This window comes from Hypomesus transpacificus, chromosome 13 (genome assembly GCF_021917145.1).
Source record: "Hypomesus transpacificus isolate Combined female chromosome 13, fHypTra1, whole genome shotgun sequence".
Lineage (NCBI taxonomy): Eukaryota > Metazoa > Chordata > Actinopteri > Osmeriformes > Osmeridae > Hypomesus > Hypomesus transpacificus.
The window spans coordinates 13,041,660-13,064,488 of record NC_061072.1 but is presented as its reverse complement, the minus strand read 5'-3'; the positions used below and the strand labels follow the sequence as shown (position 1 = coordinate 13,064,488).

Sequence of the window (22,829 nt, the reverse complement as noted above, 5' to 3'; positions counted from 1 at the left end):
AGGGAATTGAGGGATTGAGGGAGGTCATGAGAACATTGAATGAGGTCCGCAGTAAGTAGTCTGTGCTGTTTCAACCCAGCTACTCATCTCTGTCTGACTGACTGGATGACCGAAGCCCAAACTCACTAATGGGGAGAGTGAGATTCATGGGGTACGGCTGAGATACGACAAACAGAGAGAAAGAGATAGATAGAGAGAGGAAGGGAAGGAGGGGGGGAGGGAGGAGAGAGATAGAGCGAGAGGGAAGAAAATAAGTCAGAAAGATGAGGAGGGGAAAGAAGATTGAAATTGAGAGGGATTTGAGAAGGGAGAAAGAAAGAGGAATCGAAAAAAGAGAGAAAACCAAGAGATTGAGAGGTGAGGGGAGAGTGGAGATGGGTTTTCAAGGAAGGGTGGATGAGAGAGTGGCCTGCAGGGGAGGCCTGATGCTGCTGTCTGTTATAATCGCCCACTTTCAGACCGATAACATCGTAGCACACAATCCTTACTATTCATCTGGCTTCAGAGAAATCAATAGCAATGCAACCTATGTAATGTAACAGTCTCGCTATTGTGTCCTTTCTGGAACTCAAGTGGTTGATAAACTAATGGACATCATAAAAACATGTTTGATTCCACCACCCACCATGTACAGTTGCTTCAGGAATAAGACACGAAATGTGGTTTATTTGATTTCTCTAAACACTCCTTTTCCTACGTCTGAATCCTGCCTGTCAGAGTCAGGATTCTGGACTGTTGGTTGTGCCTGGCTAAGCAGACAGGAGCATGTGCGTTTCATTGCCTCTTCCACAGTCAGCCATGCTGTCTTTATCATCAAAGCTATTGATCTGGGCCATCAGCTGCCTCTGAGGCTTATCTATAAGGAAACCTGTGGCTGCCTTCCCACTAACTAGGAGAGGTGCAGGGTCTCACCGCAGGCGCTTGACCGCCCCCCGATGTTTGTAAAGGGTAACTGCATCAGTCAGTCTGAGCAGTCCTTATCTCTGACACCGCAGGGAGAGGAGATAGATGTGGAGAGTAGTTGGTGGTCCAAGCAGACATGAAAGTCATGATCATAGTGTGTGAGAAGCTCACCATCAAGCTACTAAATCAAATGACTTTATGATTGTAAACACTGCTGGAGATGTGTGTGCACGCGCATGTACAGGCATGCATGGGAGTGTATTAACAAAGTTGGCCAAACCTTTCAAAATGGTTGTTTGATTAGTGCTTCTTTTATTTTTTTTTATTACAATTATTGCTCAAACAACAGTGACACTGCAATGTTAGTGATATTTTTTTTATTTGGACTAGTACAATAAATACATGGACAAATTACACTTAAAGAGGAACATGCCATCACCTCCTCCTCACTGTAACCAATCACCACGCACCAGTCGGGTCATCTGACTCGTCATTGACCCAATCAGAGGTCTCAGAGGTCAAGCCCACCTGTTGCGATCTGTGATGGGTACCCTGTCTGTGGAGGACTGGGGTCAGGGGTCAGTAAGGGTCATGGGAGTCAGTAACAGCAGAAGGCATAGGTCAGTTTGTAACATCTGATCTGTGACCAGGAGATGGAGCTGCTGTCTACCAGCACCCCACACCTGTTCTAGAAGATTCTACACCTGACAATGCCCTGAGGGACATCACTATCAGCAGAACAGCAGACATTACCTCTACCCATCTCAATACTCATGAGCTCTATCCACCCTCCATTCCTCCACATCAGTTTGCACCAAGGAAAGGATAAAGGAGGGTTTTTAGAGTATTCAAGCAAGGCCCCTGATATCCAGAGAGAGAGGAACCTGGCTTGGCAGGACTTCACCTCAGTAAGCACAGACACTCCATCACTGCTCAGTCTCATTGAGAAAGGTGCTTTTAGCATTTAGAAGCATTGCTTGTTGACAGCCTTGATATTATAAACAATAATCAAAACATTACAGTAACAAAATTTCCGGAATGTGGGAATATGTTTTTCACATTGAAGAAAGACAGAAAAACCAAATACACAGCGTGATTCAAATGGTAATATTAGTCATTTATGGTGGTTATACACACTGACATTGCAACAGCAGCCAGATATTTCCTCCACCAAGGAAGCTGACATCAGACATGTGACCTGCTGCTGACCAATCAGGTCTCCTGAAAGACAGACTCTCACAGAGACACAGTAGGTACCAGATCTGGGGAGGGCTGAAATCTACTCAGCTCCCGCATCGAAAGACAGGAGTCTTAACCACCACCATCATCAGCGCACAGTGTTACACAGACACACACACACACACAGTTACTCCAGCATGTGTAAGACTGGAGCCATCTAACCGCTGTTTGCTCCATTATTCCCCAGACGGTGTCTGTATTCCTGTGTTTCTGCTGGGCAAGTTTGCCCGTACAACAACCTAGACAGTAACTGTAGTGTATAAACTACTGTACATATTTGCTTGAAAGGCAACAAAACAACAAATATATAAAAATTAACAAAAATAGGAATCATAACTTAGGACCAAATGGTAAACAAATCCGTTTTTTCTTGTGTAAAGCAAAAACACCCTAGAATGAGATGATCATGCGATACAGGTGCTCTCCTAGCTACTGAGCTATAGGGTTTAACATTGTTTAGACAGGTGGTCTGGGCAGGTGCACAGCCACTACTGTATGGGTAGGCTGTGTGTTAGTGCGCACACAGACAGACACAGCTACCATGTTGTGGGGACAGAGATGCTTCATGCACCTGCTCGGCATCATTAGGGTTTGTGGCAAGGGTTCGGAAAGGACGGAACACACACACACACCTGTACTACTGTAGGTAGGTCTACTGTAGGTACAGATACACACACACACGTCACTAATCAGCCTTTATCAGAAAGACAGTTAGGCCTTGTTAGCTAAGGGTTCCAGGCACTAGACAGGTCGGCATGGTAACTCGGCTCTCCTACTAAACTATGGGATGTGAGAGGGTTTTCAGTTCAATTAGGATTAAAGGGAAAGAGAAGTTTCTTTGTGTACCACTACTCTACAAGCCTGGGATAGACGTAATAAGAACTTAAAAAAGGTAAGAAAGAGAAAGGATTCTCAACACCTTATTGGTAAAGCACAAGCGTACACAAGTAGTTCCCATGAGTACACAGCCTGTTTAGGGCTTTGATAGGATGGGGAGCTGAGGTCTGGGGGGCAGGGAGGGACAGGAAATTGGTTGATTTGGGATGCTGGGGGGCGTGGGCTACCCTAGCCCTCCCTGGCAGTGACACGGGGCTCGGCCAATGAGCTGTGGATAATGCTGCTGATCGACTCCACCCCTTCCCCCTCCAGGAAGGATCGGTGGTCGCCCTCGATGACATGGATAGACACCTTCCCATCACACACCTGAGGAGAGCAGAGAGAGAGAGAGATGGGTCAAGAGAAGTGTGTGTGTGTGTGTGCGTGCATGTTTATGTATGTGTGTGGATGCGTACATGCACGTGTGCGCGTGTCCTCACCTCGCTCAGTTTGTAGTCGGCCCCCAGGTTGTCTCCGTAGTCGCTGCTGGCCTTGGCGCGCAGCAGGGTGACGTTGCCATGGTACTTGTCGGCCGGCACGTAGCCGTCGGCAGCCTTGAGCTTCTGATAGAAGGTGGCGGCGGCGAACCTCAGGGAGTCGGCGTCGACGTTCTTGTGGCTGGAGGTGATGAGGTCCACCGTGGTGCTGACACGAGCCTGCAGGTCTGACAGGGGGAGCAGGGTCTCCAGCAGCTGGAGGGGGAGGAGGAGGAGGAGAGAGGAAGAGAGAGGGCAGGGGAATGACAGACAATGAAGAGAAAGAAGGAAATAAGATGACATGACATAAGAAATGGTGCATTTCATGCAATGATGGCATAGTCTCCTATCTAGAGTGTGTGTGTGTGTGCGTGTACCTTGTTGTACTCAATGCCGGTGAACTGCTGGATGAAGGCACACAAAGCTTCTGTCTCCGCCTCAGACTCCTTCCCTGGGGTCAGCTTGGCTCTGTAGCTCTGAAGCAACCACACACACACACGGTTACCACAAGACACACAAAAAGCATCACCCTGTGTTTAACTGCACACACACACAGACACACACACACACACTCCTCTCACCTGGGTGTATGCTGCCACGTAGGAGTGGGAGCCGTCGAACAGGAAGAGGTATTCCACGGGCCGGCCCTGGGCCTGCAGCTGGGAGGCCATCTCGAAGGCCACGCACGCCCCAAACGAGTAGCCAGCGATGCGGTAGGGCCCCTCCGGCTGCTCCTGGGTGATGGACTGCACGTAGAAGGCAGCCAGGGCCTCGATGCTGTCCAGGGGGGCCGCTGGAGGAGGAGGGGGCAGGGTTCAATGGTGAACACCTCCAATGCTGCTTATCCTACAGAGTTGCCTTGCTTCGGGGATGGGAGTATTTGCACATTTCCATATGCACGTCTGCAAAGGTGCGCGTGTACCTTTGGTGCACTGCAGACCGTAGCATGGTACGCTGAGCTTGGCGGTCAGGGTCTTGAAGGCGGCGATGGAGCCCTCTATGGGGTGGACGAGGAACAGCGGGCGCTCGGCACTCTGCACCTGGTTGAGGGGGGTGACCGTGGGTCCGTCAGGGTTGACCAACAGCAGGTTGAGGTCGGACTCGAGCAGAGCCCGAACCCCGCCCCTTTTCACTGGAGACTGGCGAGACTCTGGGGAGAGGGGGAGAGAGATGTGAGTTGTGCACTCTTACTCACACACACACACCCCACACACACACGCACACACGCAAAAAAAAACCTGCCTCCCTCACCCTCAGTTCCGGCTGGTTTGCTGGACAGCTCCCGGAGCTTGTTGATGGTGAGCAGACGGATCTCCCTCATTGCCATGACAATGTCGTAGTCCCTCTCCAGCGTCTGACGCACCTCCACGCCCATCAGAGAGTCCAGACCAAGGTCAGCCAATGAGGCGTCAGCGTTCAGGGTGCTGACGTCACGCACGCCTGAGAGATGGAGGGAGAGAGCGAGGAGGAACAGCAGGTTGATTTGGGGTTGTGAGCTTCTGGTAGAGAGATACTGTGTGTGGTTAGTACCCAGGATGTGTCGTGCATTACTGGTAGGGTTGTGTCGTACCTAGGATGTGAGCGACAGCCTCCACCAGGTCTCTCTGCCCCGCCCCCTCACTCTTCACCACGCTCCGCTCCGCCAGCACGAAGCTCGACATCACTGGGCTCCGCCTACACAGGAAGCGGTCCAGCACCTCCAGGCAGGAAGCGATGCGCTGGGGGAGGGTTCCGCCAATCACGGCGTCGTTACCGCCCATGGTCTCCAGGACCACGCCCACGTCGCCGATGGCGCCCCATTGGATGGCCAATCCCGGCAAGCCGTCGTGGTGGCGCTTCTCGCACACGCGCTCCATGGCGGAGTTGGCGTAGCCGTAGTTACTCTGGCCTGCGTTGCCACGGCCGCAGCTGACGGAGGAGAAGGCTACGAAGTAGCTGAGGTCTGGACAGAGACGACGCGTCACCCTGGAGGAGAGGGTCAGGAATATAGCAGGCATTTCTGTTTCCTTTTTCAGTCCAAGCAGACTATACCACATTATGATATGCACCATGCTGGGTGTGTGTGTGTGTCTTACTGGTCCAGGTATAAGGTGCCGTTGTATTTGGGTTTGTTGACGTCCAGGAACATCTGGGGGTCAAGGTTCTCTAGCATGCCGTCCTTCAGCACCTGAAACACACACACACACACACACGTTTTACATAAACCTTTTTCCTTTACTCATGGCAATCTCTGTGTCGGAAAAATACTGTGACAGGAGCTTGAGTTACCATGGCGAGGTTGAAGACTCCTCCCACCGGCCCCAGCCTGCAGGCCTCGTTGACGAGTCGCTCCGCCCCCTCCAGCGTGCTGACATCACTGGTGGAGACCAGCACCTGCACGCCCCGGCCCTGCCATTCACGCACCCGCTTGGCCTGGTAACCTAGAAACCACAAACCACAACAACACTGCCATCAGAAACCAGGCTCTCCTGACACGACCAGACCCTGCAGAGAGCACCATCTCCATCACACCCAGCCTGACATAAACCCATTTGACCCCGGGTCACATGGGTGACCCACATGGGTGTGCCTCAGGGGGGGGGGGGGGGGGGTCGAGTCGAGTCGCTCGCTCACCGTTGCGGATGCCGGAGCGTGAGGTCAGCACCAGCTTGCGAGCGCCTCTCTCCGTCAGCCAATGAGCCAGCTCCAGGCCGAAGCCACCCAATCCGCCGGTGATGATGTAAGAGTGGGAAGCGGGGCAGAAGGTGCGGCAGATGGCGGGGATGGAGAGAGGAGCACTGACCGCAGGGGAGCGCTCTGAACCCTGCTCCTCTGATCGCACCTGGGGGAGTAGGAGGAGGGAGGGGAGGGAGGGTGAAGAAATACATCATAAACTGCACTCTCCAGAAAGCTGTGATGGGTAATTATGCAACCTCTACTGGAGAGGAAAAAAAAGTACAAAAAAGGATGGAAGGAAGTAAGGAAAGCAGTAAAGAAGGAAGGGAGGAAGGAATGGACCTGTCCTGTGACTGACCTGCAGTAGGACCTTGCCTATGTGTTTGCCCTGGGCCATGTATCTGAAGGCCTCCTCAACCTGGCCCCTTTCAAACACCGTTGTCTTCAAAGGATGGACTACACCACCCATGATGCCTTGCTTCAGCAGCTCAGACACCTCCTCCCACTCCCGGTTGCCCTCCTCAAACAGGGCGTCCAGCAGGATCCCGTGGAATGCCACGTTCTTGAGGAAGAGAGCCATGCCTGGAGGGGACGGACACACACACACACAGGTCATCACAACTGGCCACCACCTGCTGAGGTGGAGGCGTGAGTGTGTGTGTGAGTGTGTGTACTGACCCAGAGGAGAGTTGTTGGAAAGGTCATATTTGCCGATCTCCAGGAAGCGTCCGTGCCTGGCCAGGCAGCGCAGACTGGCCTGCAGCTTCTCCTCAGCCAGGGAGTTCAGCACCACATCCACACCTGGACACACCACGCAGGGAGAGGGAGATTAAGGGGGGGAGAGAACTCACACAGAATGGGAATCTGGTCTGAGAGGTGTGTGTGTGAGTGTGTGTGCGCGCGCGTGCCTAACCTTTGCCTTGTGTGTGCAGCAGGACGTGCTGTTCGAAGGTTGCGTCGCGGGAGTTGGCGAAGGACTCTGGGGTGAGCTGAGGGAAGCGCTCTTGGAGGTAGGCTCTCTTCTGCGCCGACCCTGGAAGACACACACATTATCACCGTGCTATGTATTATTCACACAAAATGGTGCTTGAGTAGAGTCAGTATCTGAATGTGTGCGTGAGTGTGTGTGTGTGCGCGCGCGCGCTCGTACCGACTGTAGTGAAGACTCGACAGCGCTGACTGAGCGCTATGGCGATGGCGGCCTGGCCGACGCCCCCGGATCCTGAGTGGATGAGAACGCTCTCCCCGGAGCGGAGCCGGCCCCGGACCACCAGGGAGTAGTAGGCCGTGGCGTAGACCACGGGCACGGAGGCAGCCTGCTCCAGGGTCCTAGAGACAGCCAGACGTGGTTAGTGTCCTGTCAGAGCCAGCGTTCCTCCAGGACAACCTCAGCTCTGCTGGGGGGGGGGTTTGGAGCTTGTGACTCACCAGCCGGTCGGCACGTCCCACAGGAAGCGCTTGTCGGCGTCTACGCAGGTGGCCAGGCCCTTGGCGGGCAGCAGGCCCATCACACGACGCCCGCTGGGGTCACGGCCCGAGAACTCCATACCCAGCATGCACTGCTGCAGGGCCAGGTCTCCTACAGGTGAGAGAGACGTGGGGGGGGGGGGGGGGGGGGGGGTGTCAATGGGCTGATATTTGTGTGTGTGTGTGTAATGCTGTGTGTGTGTGCTAAGGTGTGTGTGTGTACCGGGGATGGCGTCTGGTGGTAGTTTTCCTGTAGCCAACATGATGTCCCTGAAGTTGAGGGAGCTGTAGTAGACGCCACACAGCTGCACCTGGGGGCTGCTCTGGACAAAATGGCGGAGCGGGGAGGCGATCCAGCGCAGGGACGACAGGTCGCCACGGGTCAACACGTTAACGTACGCCTGCTCCGTCTGCTCTTCACTCAGATCTGACGACACACACAGTTTGTAAGACTGCATGCTTTGTTTCAGGTTTGCACTCGACCATACAAACAGGAGACGTTCTGGAGTGACTAATGACTAGCCTGGTGACTACTGGATGAAATGGAGTATAATATAACGTCCCTTATAACAATATGGTGAACATGGGTATCAAACAGGCATGTTGCCATGGAAGTGCGGCCCCTTACCCTGGGAGATGAGCTGGTGTCTGAACACGCCCCAGCGACCGTCCCTGAACACGTTCATGCACAGGTCTCCCTCCAGCGCCCGCCGCATGGAACTGTGGGTAGGCTGCAGTACAGGAGACTTGGAGGTCTTGCTCAGGTTGGAGACAAACGCACACCTGGAGGAGAGGAGCATGGCTTGAGGGTTAGGGAGGTAAGTAGAGGGGTGAGGTGGGGGAGGTGAGAGGTAACGGAGGGAGAGATGAGAGGTAGGAGAGGTGGGATAGGTGAGAGAGGGGGGGGAAGAGGTGATAGGAAAAGGAGGAAAAGGTGGGATGAGGGGTTAGAGAGGAGGTGTCTCACCTTATGCGGCTGCCCCCTGGTTCCTGGCGTAGACAGTTGACCATGCCCACCACCCCACAGTGCTCCTGGGTTGCTGTCAGCCACACGGGGGAGTCAGACGGTGCAGCCAGGGTTGTCTGGAGGACAACACAGTTCATTAGCCCCGCTCTACAGAACCTGTTTGACAGGATTCTAAAACATGGTACCTTTCTACAGGATCTAACTAACACACTCCTATGATGCTGTAAAAACTGACCTTGAGTGTCTCCACCCACTTGTAGTCCATGCTGTCCACTGGCAGAAAGATGGGCTCTTTGGCGGGCAAATGCCGGCGACACAAGAAGAGGGCAGAGCCAAAGAAGGACTTTCTGACAGCTACCAGGTGCAGTGACGAATCAGAGAACACCTTCTCCCACTCAGCCTATACGAAAACACCAGAGGAGAATGATACAAATGATATATCTAACAAACAATTCCATGGAACCTTCTACACAATCGACAGCAGACTGTCCCAGACAGCAGAGACCAGAGACTGGCATCCCAGAAAACTGACCTGGGTAAGCAGCCCTTGGTGGCTGTTGGAGGAGGAGGAGGACAGGAAGGCCACAGTCTCCCCCAGGGTCTCCCCCTTCAGCAGGGTGTGGAGCAGGACAAACCCCCCCTCCTTGGCCCCCGAGGCCAGGTTGGCCACCAGGGCCCCCGCCTCGCCCGCCAACGCCCCCCAGGCGTGGTTGCAGGCCACCAGATCGGCCCCGCCCAGGGCGCCAGGCACGGGGACACTCTGGGGGTCCCAGGGAGCCGATGACGCCCCCAGCTCCTCCAGCGCCCCCTGAAGGGGGGTCAGGAGGTCAGCGGTGGTTGACGTGGCGGTGTAGTCGAGGCGGAGCATGGGCTGGATGTTGAAGAGGGGGACGGCCCGGGAGAAGAGACGGCCGTCGCTGGAGAGAGCCTGTGGGACGAGCGAGAGCAAGACAGAGAGACAGAGAGAGAGAAAGACAGAGAGAAAGAGAGAGAGAAAGACAGAGAGAAAGACAGAGAGAAAGAGAGAGAGAAAGACAGAGAGAAAGAGAGAGAAAGACAGAGATTAAACAAATAACCTTCAACCCCAAAAACTCTTTGGCCAATGCTAAATGGGCTTGGATTACTATACTGTAGTTAACAGGATTTTGTCGTGAGGTGCTCACCTCCAGGACTTTGATCTTCCCAGGGGGGCTGTTCTCCAGGACTGTGTCCAGACAGTGTCTGAGGTGGGGGGCCTCCAGCAGGCCCATGAGGAGGGGGTCCTGGAGCAGGCAGCTCCTCTCCTGCTGCACCGTCTGCTCCAGCTCAGAGCGCAGGTTCCCGTTGAGCTCCAGGCTGCACAGCAGGGCCAGCAGTCGGGGCAGGCCCGCCTCAGAGGCCTCCGCACCGGTCACCAGGGGGGCTTCCGCTACCCCCTCCAGACCTGGGAGGGCCAGCTTGACGCCCTGGGGGGCCAGTTTATGGTGCAGCCTCTGGATCAAACCTGGGGGGGGAGGGAGAGAAGGATGAGGGGGAAGGACAGGCAGGCGACACAAACAAGCATGTCACGGTGTTACTAACCACCTGACCTACAAAAGTAGCTTAGGTTAGTTTGAGATTAATATTGTTTGGCCTGTGTGAGTGATGTGTGTGTGTGTGGTGTGTGTGTGTATTGTGAGGTGTGGAGCGTCAGCAGTACCTTTGCAGTGCCTGAGCTGCTCTCCCAGCTTCTCATTGGACGCCAGACATTCCGTCTCCGTGTAGGGCACAAACACAAACTCCTCCAGAGTGGGTGGGGCCTGTTGCTGTTGGCGACGGGGTGCCACGGTGGCGTGGAGGCCGCTGATCTGGACCGCTCCTGCCACGATGTTGTCAAGGCAACGGTTGACGCGCACATCCACAGCTGAAAGAGAAAGAGAGGTATGTCGGAAGAGAATGACGATGGAGCAAGGAAATCAGTTTATGAGGCTGAGGTACAGGCTGCCGTGTGTGTGTGTGTGTGTTGGTGATGCATGTTTGTGTAGGACAGTCACCAGTACTGCCTGTGTGTACCTTTCTTCCCATCAGCGTAGTCTAGAACCTTCTCCAGGTGCAGGGCGGGGTCCACACACACAGAGCGGATGCGCGTAGGCAGACGTAGGCTGCGTCCTGATAGGCCGACCACTATCATCTGCAACATGGTGTCCAGGAAGCTCACCCAGTTACCAGACCACTGCAGCTTCCCCATGTCTCCTGCAGCCAATCACAGACAGGGACACAGCATGGTTAGGGAGAATGAGCTAATCACAGTCGGGAATAGAGTAGATCTCCCACTGGATAACACACACACACACACACCTGCGTTGTTGGATTCGAGGATGCCCTGGAAGGTCTTGCCGTAGTCATAACCACGGAGACGGAGCTCCTTGTATATGTCTCCTGCCGTCAGCTTCAGTTTGGGGTCACTATTGTCCTTGGCGATGGGCTGGCCAATCTGTGCGTGGAATGAGTCCAGCGCCGCCTCCTCCAGAAGACTCACCTTCCCTGGGAGACAGAGGAGGAAGGGTGAGGGGACAGAACGTACCACTGATGGTCATGTTAGGGTGAGGGGACAGAACGTACCACTGACGGTCATGTTAGGGTGAAGGGACAGAACGTACCACTGATGGTCATGTTAGGGTGAGGGGACAGAACGTACCACTGATAGTCATGTTAGGGTGAGGAGACAGAACGTACCACTGATAGTCATGTTAGGGTGAGGGGACAGAACGTACCACTGATGGTCATGTTAGGGTGAGGGGACAGAACGTACCACTGATAGTCATTTTAGGATGAGGGGACAGAACGTACCACTGACGGTCAGGTTGCCGTTCTCCGACACCTCAAACTTGTTGGTGGCGGGCATGAGACGCACTTCCAGCTGGACTGAGCCTGAGAGAGAGACGAATTTCACACGTTTCATTGACACATCAAGATCCCAGCGTTGCCAGAAAACAGATGAACTCCTCTGCCTCCTCCCTGTCCTCATCCCCCTCTCTTCTTCCTCACCAGTCTTGGGCAGAATGGTGGCCCGGTGGATGGTCACATCCTCAAAGGTCACGGGGGTCGTTTCCATGACGACGCCCAGGCTTCTCACCAGGGTCCTCCAGGCCAGGAACAAGTACCCCGTTGCCGGGTACAGGACACGCCCATCGATGCAGTGACCAATCATATAGTAGTCTGGTGACTCTGGGTTCATGTCTGGATGTGAGGGAGAGAGAGAGAAAGAGAACATGTCTGAATCTGAGCTTTCATGTGAGTGTGTGAGTGTGTGTGAGTGTGTGTGAGTGTGTGTGAGTGCGTGTGTGTGCGGGTGTGTGTGGGTGTGCCAGGCCCTTACCTATGTTATACACCGTGGCGGAGGTGGAGCCACCGGCCCCAGCAGGGAAGTCCTCAGCCTTGGGGACGTCCCAGGTCTGGGCGTGGTCCCACTGCAGCAGGGGGGAGATGAGGGGGGTGCCGGGGGGAACCGGGTACTGCACCCGCGGGTACAGCTTGTTACTGTCCACATTGATGCTGGAGAGAGAAGGAGACCACTGTTAAGGCACCAGATGTGCAGTTGAGTGCAGCTAAAATTAGCTGTTGTTTTGGAGTTGGAAGACACTTGAATTGCATTTTATGTATCGATAATGTGCTTTATAAATACAATTTGTCTTTAGTCGTATGACGCATAACACGACTTTACAGAACGTTTTAACAATGCTTTAATCCATCACGTTCTGAACTGTCTTCACAAAGGGATTCCCAAAACACCAGGGTTCGACGGTAGGAGAAATGAGTCAGGCACTTGATGGTGACATCACTGACCCATTGACGTAGGCCTTGCCGATGTGTGACAGGAAGTACTCCAGGTTGTTGGCGTGGCCTCTCTTCATCAGGGGCAGGATGCAGCAGGTGGGCTTCAGGCTGCGACGCAGGATAGCCTGCAGGGGGCGACAGAGCACACCTGTACGTTTGCATGCGTCTACACGTGTCTGAGCGCATGTTTGTTTGGATTTCAGCATATCGACCACGTCGATACAACTCCACGACCACAACATAGTGGCGTGTCATTCAGGGCCAGTGGGGCTCGGGTGTGTGTGTACCTGCAGCAGGGCGTGAGGGGCTATCTCCAGGACCACGGCGTTGTCTGGCACCAGGTTGAGGCCTTCCTGGAAGAGCACGGGGCTCACCAGGTTGTTGACGTGGTACTCTGCTGAGGAGTACAGGGCCAGGGGGGATTCCCAGTCCGCCTGGGGGATACTGGTGCTCACCCAGCGGGGGGAACGCAGCTTCGGCTCCTTAATCACCTGGAGGGGACGGCGGCAGAAATATGTACCATTGTGCACAAATGGCTAATGGGAAACTGCAGTAGGTGTCACTGTGGTATGTTGAGTATTTATTTCACTGAGTTTCCAACCCGTTTTGGGTTGTGTGACAGGTTCTGGGTGTGTGTGTGGGTGTGTACCTTCTTCAGGGCAGCCAGCAGGGCTGGTGCGATGGAGGCCATGTAGTAAGAGTGGAAGGCTACTCCAGCACTGCGCACCTCCTTTGCAAACACACCAGCCTCCTTCAGCTCTGCAACAAACTTTCTCACAGATTCCTGCAAACACACATCAACACAAATTGATCAATCACATTTATTTATACAGCACAGTAAAAAAAGAAATAAAAAGAAGTGTCAACCAGTGCTGTACTGGATGACACACGAGAGAAAGTACACAAACAACCTGCCTATACAACTTGCTATTGAAAAAAAACTATTCATGCAAACTAGTTGACTTAAGTATCATGCAAACAAGCAGCCAATTATTCTACAGAGATGAGGACTATCATTTTGGTCCTGATAAACAGTTGGGAATGTCCTTCTGGAGTTACCTGAGGTCCTGATATGGTGACGGTGTCCTCTGCGTTGTGACAGGCAGGCACCACCCCCTGGGGACACTGAGCCTTACACTCCGCCCACGTCAGGCCTGGGGAGGGAGAGAGAGGGGCGTCACACTACTGTTATCACTCACTCCATCTTTCTCTCTGTCACACTCCACCTCCAACCTTCTCCCCCCCTTCCCCCCGGGTCCTTACCCACGGCGGCCATGCCCCCGGCGGGCAGGTTGGCCTCCTTGATGGAGCGACCACGCCAGTATGCGGCCAGGACGGCCTCTGAGTGGCTGAGGGAGCCGTCGGCGTAGCCGCACGCCAGCTCGCCCACAGAGTGTCCCACGATGCCGTCGGGCTGCAGGCCGAGCTGCTGGAGCAGGTCGATCTGGGCTATCTGATGGTGAGGGGGCAGAAAGAGGGGCTTTGTTAATATGCCTGAAAGGTGAGGAGTGGCAACGCGGTAGTCTGCCCCTGGTCAAGATGGCGTCCCCTGCTCTACCTGTATGGCAGCGAGGGCCACAAAGGCGTGGACCGTGTCCTCAAAGGTGCTCTCGTCAGCGTCCATGAGCAGACGGGACACGACCAGGCCTGTGTCCTTCAGCGCCGTGTCTGATCGCAGGATGGACTCCCGGAACGCAGGGAGCTGCATCATGCTCCGCCCCATGCCGCCCCACTGAGTTCCCATACCTGAGGAGCACACATACACACACACACATACATACACACACACACACACACACCACTTACTGTTACTGTATGCAAAATATGATTTCTAACAATAGATGAAAAGAATTGTAGGGGTCATATCCAAAATGTACTTTAGTGAACAATCCAAAGAGCTAAACTCTCAGTAGGTCTTCAACCACCCTGAAAAAAACCCTCACCTGAACAGATGTACCACAGAGGCCTGGGCGTGGCCTGTCCCTGCTGTACCTCCATGACATCAGTGGGAGAACCAATCAGAGAGTAGCCCCTGCAAGGCATGGCGGCAGTTGGCAGCCCCGACACCTCGTTGAGAAGGGACAGGAAGTTGTCATCGCCTGCGTGTTCCTTCCCCTTGCTTAGGAGGGCGTTCACAGCGTCCTCGGTGCGCCCACATGCCTGCAGCAGCCTGGGCACAGGGCTGGGAGTCAGGTTGCCAGGTTTCTCAGCCCGGTTGCCAGGTTTGGGGGTGCCGGCAGGGGGGCGGAGGATAACGTGGACGTTCGAGCCCCCGAAGCCGAAGGAGTTGATCCCCACGATGCCGCCCCGGACCGGGATTGGCTGGTCCACCACCCGCAGTCGGCCATCAGTCAGGGCAGGGATGTCAGTGTTGGGACTGTGGAAGTGCAGGTTGGGAGCCCAAACACCGTGCTCCAGAGACAACACCACCTGGAGACAGGAGGAGGAGAAGATGAGGAGAGAGGAGTTCCAGGAGGGAGATGATGGAGGGAGAAGTGAGAAGAGAAGCAGCAGAGAGAACGAGGGAGAAGACCACAGTGAACATGTGCACCAGCCTGTCTCACCTTAGCGAGGGCAGCCAGGCCGGAGGCGGGCTCTGGGTGGCCCATGTTGGACTTGGTGGAGCCAATGAGCAGGGGCTCCCTCTTGGATTGACAGAACACGCTGACAATGCCGTTCACTTCCTGTGGGTCGCCCACCTGGAGGTCAAACAGGAAGTAGCAGGTGAGACACCAGGGGGATGGAACGAGACAGAACACTGCTTGTGAAGCCTTTGCACGCTAAAGCATGGACTGAACTGACTGGTGAGATCATGCCGCCTAAGTTTAATATCAGTGTGCGAGTGTAAGTGTGTGTGTGTGTGTGTGTGCTCACCTTGGTGCCGGTGCCGTGGGCCTCGATGTACTCCACCTGGTCAGGTGTGATGTTAACCTCTCTGTACAGAGCGCTGACCAGGCGCTGCTGCATATCACCTGACGGGAAGGTCACACCTGGGCGCACACACACACACACACACACACACAGAAGGTTACACACAACTCCCAACAGACGTAGCTTCCAGTGTGTGTGTTTGCAGCCCAGTGTCCCACCCCCTGCAGCAGCGCTGTGGCTTCACACCTGGGAGTCACCGGATGCTGGATAGGTCACCTGCTTGCACCACTGTGAGTGGTGCAAGCCGTGTGTGTGCCAGGGTGTGTGTGTGCCAGGGTGTGTGTGTGTGCCAGGGTGTGTGTGTGTGCATTGGGGAGTGTGATTTGCCTTTAGAAACAGGAGCTCAGACAGAATGCTGGGTCTAGATTACCAGCCATGTGTGTGTGTGTATATGGGGGAAGAGGTCAGATTTGTGAGGGCTTTGGCATACAGAGAGGAAGGGCTACATACCAACAACAAGTGTCCCACAGCTGGTATTACCTCTGGCCCACTTGGACTACATACCCTTCCCAGCACCTGACTGGCATGTGTGTGCGTGTGCGCGCGTGCGTGTCACAATCCAAAAATGGCATCCCTCTCCTAGTCTGATTATAAATGTATTAAGTTTGAGAGAAGCGACTGGAGGAAAGGTCAGTGTGTGTGTGTGAGGGTGTTGAACCTTCAATTTAAGTCCCCTCTTTAATACCCTCTTTAATCTAACTTTAATCTGCATTTCAAAGGAGTAAGGAATGAGGCCCAGATTAGGCTACACAACGTTTAAAGTGATATTAAAGAGAGGTGTAATAGAAATGGGGACATGATTCTTCACAGCTGGGTTACAAGGAGTCAATTTGTGTATAAGGGTTAGGGTTAAAGCAACACAACTGTGTCCTACCAACAACAGTAAATGTCTTAGCAGTAGTTATGTCTAACGCTGCAAGAGCATGCATCGTGTGTGTGTGTGTGATGCTCCCTCACCCTGGTCCTTGTATCCGTCTGTGTTGTTGCCTGCGTTGAGCACGGTGGCGTACACCCTCCTGGCTGCAGAGCGCCGGGTCAGCAGTACGGCCACCGCCGCCTCAGAGCGACAGTACCCGTTACCTGTTGGGGACAGGATGTGATGTCAGCGACCTCTGCTACAGAGCTCACTAGCTTGCGTCTCTATGGGACTGCCGCTAACTTCCCATCCACCGCCTACCTGAGGAGTCAAAGGACTTGCAGGTCCCCTCTGGACTGAGCATGCCCAGTTTCATGAACTGCACTGAGGTGTTTGGTTTGAGCAGGAGATTGACCCCGCCCACCAGGGCAGAGTCACAGTGGCCGTGGCGAATGGCGTTGAAGGCGTTCTCCAGAGCCAACAGGCTGGAGGAGCAGGCGGTGTCAATGGCTGTGCTCGGGCCTGGAGGCGGAGACAAACAGCGAGAGGAGATTGGTCAAAACCAACTTCTAGGAAGTATGACAGACTGACTGTGTAATTCATCAAGGGATACTAGCAAGTTTCTCAAACTATCAAGTTCTTGATGAGAGAGGGATAGCGAGAGAGAGAGCGAGAGAGAAAGCGAGACAGAGAGCGAGGGAAAGAGCGAGAGTAAATCCTTGAGGAATTGGAAGTGAGTGTTGACCGGTTCATAAATAAAGCTGATGTGTGTGGTGGGGTTGTACCATTGAAGTCGAAGAAATAGGACAGCCGGTTGGCAAACATGGCGCGCTGGCAGCCTGTCATGCTGTATCCTAGCAACTCCTCTGGGTCTCGGCTGAAGGCCTCGCCAGCCTCCGAGCCACTCACACCGATGTACACACCCGTCCTGCTGCCGCGCATGGCCGTGGGGTTCAGGCCTGACAAACACACACACACACACACTATCAACATCTCTTCCATCTTTCCTTTTCCCATCAATTCATCCCCCCTTGGCCCCTTCCCCTTTTCTCCAGCCCCCTCATCCTTCACTCCTCCCCTCCATGTCCCTCTCCTCCTCACCTCCGTCCAGGATGGCTTCGTAGGAGATCTCCAGCAGCAGTCTCAGCTGGGGGTCCATGGTGTGGGCCTGCTTGGGGTGGACTCCGAAGAACGCAGCGTCGAAGCGGCTGATGTCCTTCAGCTTGCCGTTCCTCCGGGGAAGACCGTACAGGCCTGGGAACCACAGACACCCAGAATTACAGACCCCCAGTCGCACACGCCCAGATACAGACGGTCACAGACTCAGAGTTATGGGGAGATCCAAACAGGGAACAACACAACGACCGTGACAGACTTCCTCTCATGAACAGCACAGCACTGATTGCATGTGACTCAAAACCAATACAGTTGGGTCGATACTGTTGGAACAGTATTTGAACGGTGGCTATGTTTTCCTGAAAGCTTTGTAACTTGTAACCCTGGGTCAGAACTGAACATGGGCCCTCACAGTGGACCTATACCCTCTACTCTCCACTCACCATGCAGAGGGGTGTCCCAGGAACTTCTCCCCTCCTTCCCCTCCTTCCTTCCTTTCCCTCCTGTAGTGTGTGTGTGTGTGTGTGTGTGTGTGTGAGATCTGAGGGCTAGACTAAGCTGGGCTGCCCAGGCCCATTCAGTCCAACATGAATGTGGGCTTTAGGTGGTTGCCAGGCAATGAGGGATGAGAGGTGCTATTCACACCCAGAAGAGAGAGGGAGAGAGTAATGGGAGGGACAGGAGGGAGAGGGACGAGGAGAGGGAGTTAGAAAGAAAGGGAGATTTGCCAGAGAACGGAGGAGAGAGAAACGGATGAGAATGCGAAAGAAGGAGCCTAGAGAGTTAGCTCTAGGAGAGTCCAAGAGAGACCAAAGACACAAAACAAGAAAGAGATTGAAAAAGAAAGCAAGGGTAAAAAGAGAGACCAAAAGATACAGAAACAAAGAAGTGAAGACAGCCACAGAGAGGGAGTGATGGGAGAAGGGGAGAGAGAGCGAGAGAGAGCGAGAGAGAGCGAGATAGAAGCAGCGGCAACCTTCCACAGCCAGGTGGTCAAAAAGAAGAAAAAAGAAGCAGACTAGAGACGCCAGACTCCAAATGAGCCAGGCCTCCACTCACACCAGCTCACTGAGGCATGGCTTCATGTTGGGTCTCTTCACAAGGGCCCAGGCTGTCTGGACCTTTTGTCTTCACAGGTGAAATTCTACACTGGGGCTTTAATCACTAGACCTACTGCATTACCCACCACTTTCATGGGCCGTTTCAAATTCAAATATTCAGTTACAGTAGGATACAATCAGCCTGCTGCAGCAAACAGTAGACTCAATCAGCCCTGCCAGGTAACCCCTCAAAGGACAGACCTACACACAAAGCCCTCTGAATTTACTAGGTATAAGAAAGACAGCTAAGAGGACGAGATCTGATGAGATCAGATTTAGTAGTAGAACACATCCGAGTCACAGAGAGGTCAGCTCACCTGGCTTCCACCGACGGTCATCCTCTGTTACCATGTCGACCCCATTGAAGAGGTTATCCCAGAATTCCTGCAGGTTGTCGGACTCGGGCAGCCGGCCGGATATCCCGGCTATGACGATCTCGTCCATTCTGGGGAGAGGAGGGGAAGGGGAGAGAGGTGGAGAAAGAAATTACAATACAGCACGATACTCAGCAATAACGACAGTCTGGTTCCATTACTTCCCAGTGGAGAATTTCTATTGAGGGGGCTTTTTGTCTGAGACGAATCGGAGGTCTGAGAAAGTGGCCTTGAGTGGGACGGGAGAGAGGGAAGAATAGAGGAGAGAAGAAAGAGAAGGGGAGGGAGGACCAGACGCACCCCAGGGGCAGATTCCCACCAAGATGTCTCAGACCAGGCCTGGCCTGAGACAGCCTTATGTTGAACACAAAGGAGATGCACTCCCTGTGTGTTTGTAAAGACAAGATAAAGGTGTTTAGTCGATTCAATAAAGACTAGGGTGCAACGGAGACTAGCCTGGATGTCGAGCTCTGCATCTGCAAAGTGTGTGTGCGCGCATGCATGCATGAGAGAGCCTTTAAAAGACAATGTGATACTGTATTTCACATGCGTGAATGGACCCATACTTGTTTGTCCGTTCAGTCTTTGTTCCTGGTTTCTGGGCCAGGCTACCCCTGCTGCCAGCTAGTTTCACCAACCAATCGCATCACCAGGGAGGGGCCAATGGCTATGCCCTCAGAGACTCAGTGAAGCCGAATGCATGTGTGTGTGTGAGTGTAGTATGTGGAACTAGCTCAACACAGTGGCCCTCTGTTAGGACCTCTCCAACAAAGAGAGGCTGAACCTAGCCCTCTTCTCTGGTGCCCCTCTTATGGAACTAGGTGCTCCTCTGACCAGACCGTCATGGCTGCCCTCCACTCATAATGTCAGCAGGGAAATGGACTAAGTAGAAATAGCCATGGTCCAGCAGGCCTATTTAGCCTGTTGGCTGAATCTAAGGTCGCAGGGAGAAAGAAGCTACATTGAACTTGTGGACCAATTAGGCTACATTGGGGAATGTGCGTGTCTGTCCAAGCAGGTTCCATTCTAAGAGACAAAAGAAGCACAGAATGCAAGCCAACATTACAGAACCTGTAACTCACTATTCATTCTGTAGTTTATCAGGAGAACGTAAAGCAAGATCTGCGCACACACACACACAGATGACACGTTCATCTGTGCCACACACGCCCTCTCGCTGCTCTCAAACAAGAAAGGATGAGTCAACACATTCTACACTGCCAAGATCCCACATTGCACTGGCACATTTGTCTTGCATAGCTGTAAGCTACCGGTTGCCTGTCTGGGCATGCTCAGTAGGCACTAGAAGGGTCACTGCTGTGGTATTGTTACCACGGTGATAAGGTAATTCGGCCTTCGTAATTCATTAGCCTAAGAGCATCCAATCCAACCGGTCAACACAAACACCCTAGCACACGGCACCAAGGTAGAACCTGAGAACCCAGAGAGGCCAATGAGAAGCTCCCACGTGTCTGCAGGCATTGTGACAACAATCGCGGCTGTGTCTCTGGTAGCCTATCTGGGCAAGAGCAGCTATGGAAGGAAACCTTAAGGGATTCACAATGGGAAGGGGGGGTGTACGTGTGTGTGTGTGTGTGTACGAGTGTGTGTACGAGTGTATGCATACAAGGGATTATCTTATGAGCGAGAATCTATCTCACCCTGATCAACACAGGCATTTTACACACTCTGGTCATGTCCTGGTTTGGTAGACTAGCTGACTGTTGCAACAACCTGGACATGTTGTCTGATAGACAGGCTGGTTGTTGCAACACCATGATCAAGGCCTAGTGTGATTGACCCAATGTGAGTCTAACAACCAAACACGATGACTACGACGTTGACCTATACAGTAGTAGGACAAAGATCGAGGATGACAACATGGCCTGTCTGTCTCCCTGTTTCTCTCCTGTTCTCCAGGGCTGCTGAGGAGATGGTACAGCCCAAACAGACCCGAGCGGAGAACAGGAAAGACAGGGTCCCGCCTGTGTGGGTCACATGGTCTCACCTGGCAGGTTTCAGCTCGTCACATAGCCAAAGCAGCACCTGCAGCTCTACAGAACCCGTAAATAATAACAGCATGATGTAAGCATAAATTCCTGCGTTAAGCTAACAGGGACATTCTCACGTAATTCGTGGGGAACTAGAGAACTGTTTAGAACATGTTGTGATGTTACAGTGGCAGGGTTTGTTCAGATTGTTCTGGCCTGGCTAGGGGTAGTGTAGCTCCCCAGAGCTCCCGCTCCAGGAGCCTTTGGAGATTGGTACCAGAGGCCTTCAATAGACCAGTGTGATAGGATGAACATTTGTTTACCTTCATAAAGACAATGTAAAGAAGACCTAGTTCCTAACTCCCAGGGGCAGTAGCTACACCCCTGGACTGTCCCAGGGCGTGTCCATGAGAACCTGCATGCTGGCTGAGAGCATGCTGGCTATTGGTCGTGCACGACATGTGGCTACTGTTTCCTCAAACCTTACCACACTATGTTACATTCCACATGTGGGCTCTAAAGTGTGTCTTCTAGTCTCCTTTCCCCTCCTAGTTAAACCAGGTCCTGAAAGCCAACTCTGGAGGGCCTGGTAGTGAATGTCCTGAATGACAGGACCTGTTTCAATGGACCGCAGGGTCTGCAGAGTAGCAGAACTAAGACAGGGCAAGTTACACTGTCATGCACTGTTCCACTTCATCATTGTTAAAAATACTACTAATCAAGCACAGCTAATGTCACATACCATCCATGTCCCAGAAATGAATACTGAGGCAGCTTTATCAGAAGAATGACTCCTCAGACAGGTCATTCGTCATCTTCAACATTTTTAAATAACTGTTGGAGTCCTTATCTTGAAATACCTAAACCATGGATTTGAATATGTAAAGGCAACATAAGAAATGTAAATGTGTTTTGACTGAAAACGTCTGTCATCAGACCGTGACATGCCTTGTCATTTACAGCTACTAGCTTCTATATTTTATCTAATCCTTTAACACGGTTTAGTGTAATCTAACTATTAGAGCACACGGGGCCTTCCAGCCGCAACGCTGCCTATAGTGCGCGTTATGAGCTGTGAACTACGCAGTCTGTTATCTCGTTCTGCTGCTCTTAATTTAGTACAAGAGGAGAGACGGCACGCCAGACGCATCTCACTGTTTCCTGTTGCAAAACATAAACAACTCAAAATATATCAAACTACATATTAGAATACGTACCCAAAAATAATACCACTATGATGCCGGTACAGAACAGCTAAACCGTGATATTATAGCCGCATCACCATCTTGAGTCACACTGACAGTGACAATGAACCCAACCACCCCATTAAAGCAAACGTTACACTTATACATTTACATTTAAAGGATGAACTATCCTCATATGTGACCGTACGGTTCCGATGAGGCCATGTGCTGCACATTTATGTTCCGTCCCAACATGAGCTGGACTGATGGGATGGTCTCTAAGATACCGCGGTTATCATTACGGAGCGTCTTTTTAAGAGGTGGATATGAAGACCGAACGATAAACTAGCTGACAAACAAGCGTTGCAAAAGTACACTTTTTTTCTTACCTGTTAGAAGGTGTTTTAAGTGTTTTTCAAAATCACAGTTAGTGGACCAAAATGTTAGTAAACAGTTAGCATGTATTCCCTTTGATAATCCCGTATCTTCTTTATCTTCAGCGCGTGCTTGACTGTGAGTGTGTGCCTGTTACAGTAGCTCGGGGGGAATCAAAATCTCTTCCCGTTCCCTGCCCAGCCCTTTCAATTTATCTCGCTTCTTTGATTCCCTTTCTCTGAAGAATTTAAATGTCTGACATTCTCCCCGGCCACGCCACATGGGCTGACAGCTTGGTTAGCTGCTCAGGCCAATGAGAAAAGAGGCAGGGACTCAGTCCTCAGCCAGTGGTGGGGTGATTCGCTGAACTCTCTGTAATTTCAGAGAAAAAAACGGACATCGCAGGGCGAGGTTACTCGAGTTCATTAGGAACGACTCAGATGAAACCATCCTTGCGTCGCCTACCGCCACAGTTAAAGTTGATCAAACAAAACGTATACCTGAAATAGTCAGGTCTGATTGCA

General features: G+C 52.8%; 1 protein-coding gene across 2 annotated transcripts; it reads right to left on the bottom strand.

Annotated features, from left to right (window-relative positions):
• Positions 1–1,263: 1,263 nt before the first annotated feature.
• On the bottom strand, positions 1,264–22,649 carry fasn (fatty acid synthase). 2 transcript variants are annotated; one of them, XM_047032996.1, is made up of 42 exons: positions 22,320–22,645; positions 18,699–18,826; positions 17,267–17,419; positions 16,951–17,124; positions 16,487–16,687; positions 16,267–16,389; positions 15,253–15,368; positions 14,943–15,077; positions 14,322–14,808; positions 13,937–14,124; positions 13,642–13,831; positions 13,438–13,532; positions 13,028–13,162; positions 12,666–12,869; positions 12,388–12,503; positions 11,921–12,096; positions 11,590–11,781; positions 11,392–11,472; positions 10,900–11,085; positions 10,615–10,794; positions 10,262–10,465; positions 9,747–10,066; positions 9,116–9,511; positions 8,819–8,983; positions 8,584–8,699; positions 8,245–8,399; positions 7,840–8,043; positions 7,578–7,728; positions 7,300–7,478; positions 7,063–7,182; positions 6,828–6,950; positions 6,508–6,731; positions 6,108–6,315; positions 5,763–5,914; positions 5,570–5,661; positions 5,065–5,459; positions 4,746–4,934; positions 4,417–4,644; positions 4,076–4,287; positions 3,872–3,970; positions 3,459–3,710; positions 1,264–3,345 (listed from the first exon to the last, which is right to left on the bottom strand). In XM_047032996.1, exons 2-42 carry the CDS (start codon positions 18,823–18,825, stop codon positions 3,208–3,210), a joined length of 7,581 nt encoding a protein of 2,526 aa, XP_046888952.1. In that variant the 5' UTR covers position 18,826; positions 22,320–22,645; the 3' UTR covers positions 1,264–3,207. The 2 variants fall into 2 exon arrangements, with proteins under 2 accessions (XP_046888952.1, XP_046888953.1); XM_047032997.1 differs by lacking the exons at positions 1,264–3,345; positions 3,459–3,710; positions 3,872–3,970; ... (1 more) ...; positions 4,417–4,644; positions 4,746–4,934 and having other exon boundaries at positions 5,388–5,458; positions 22,320–22,649.
• Positions 22,650–22,829: the final 180 nt, after the last annotated feature.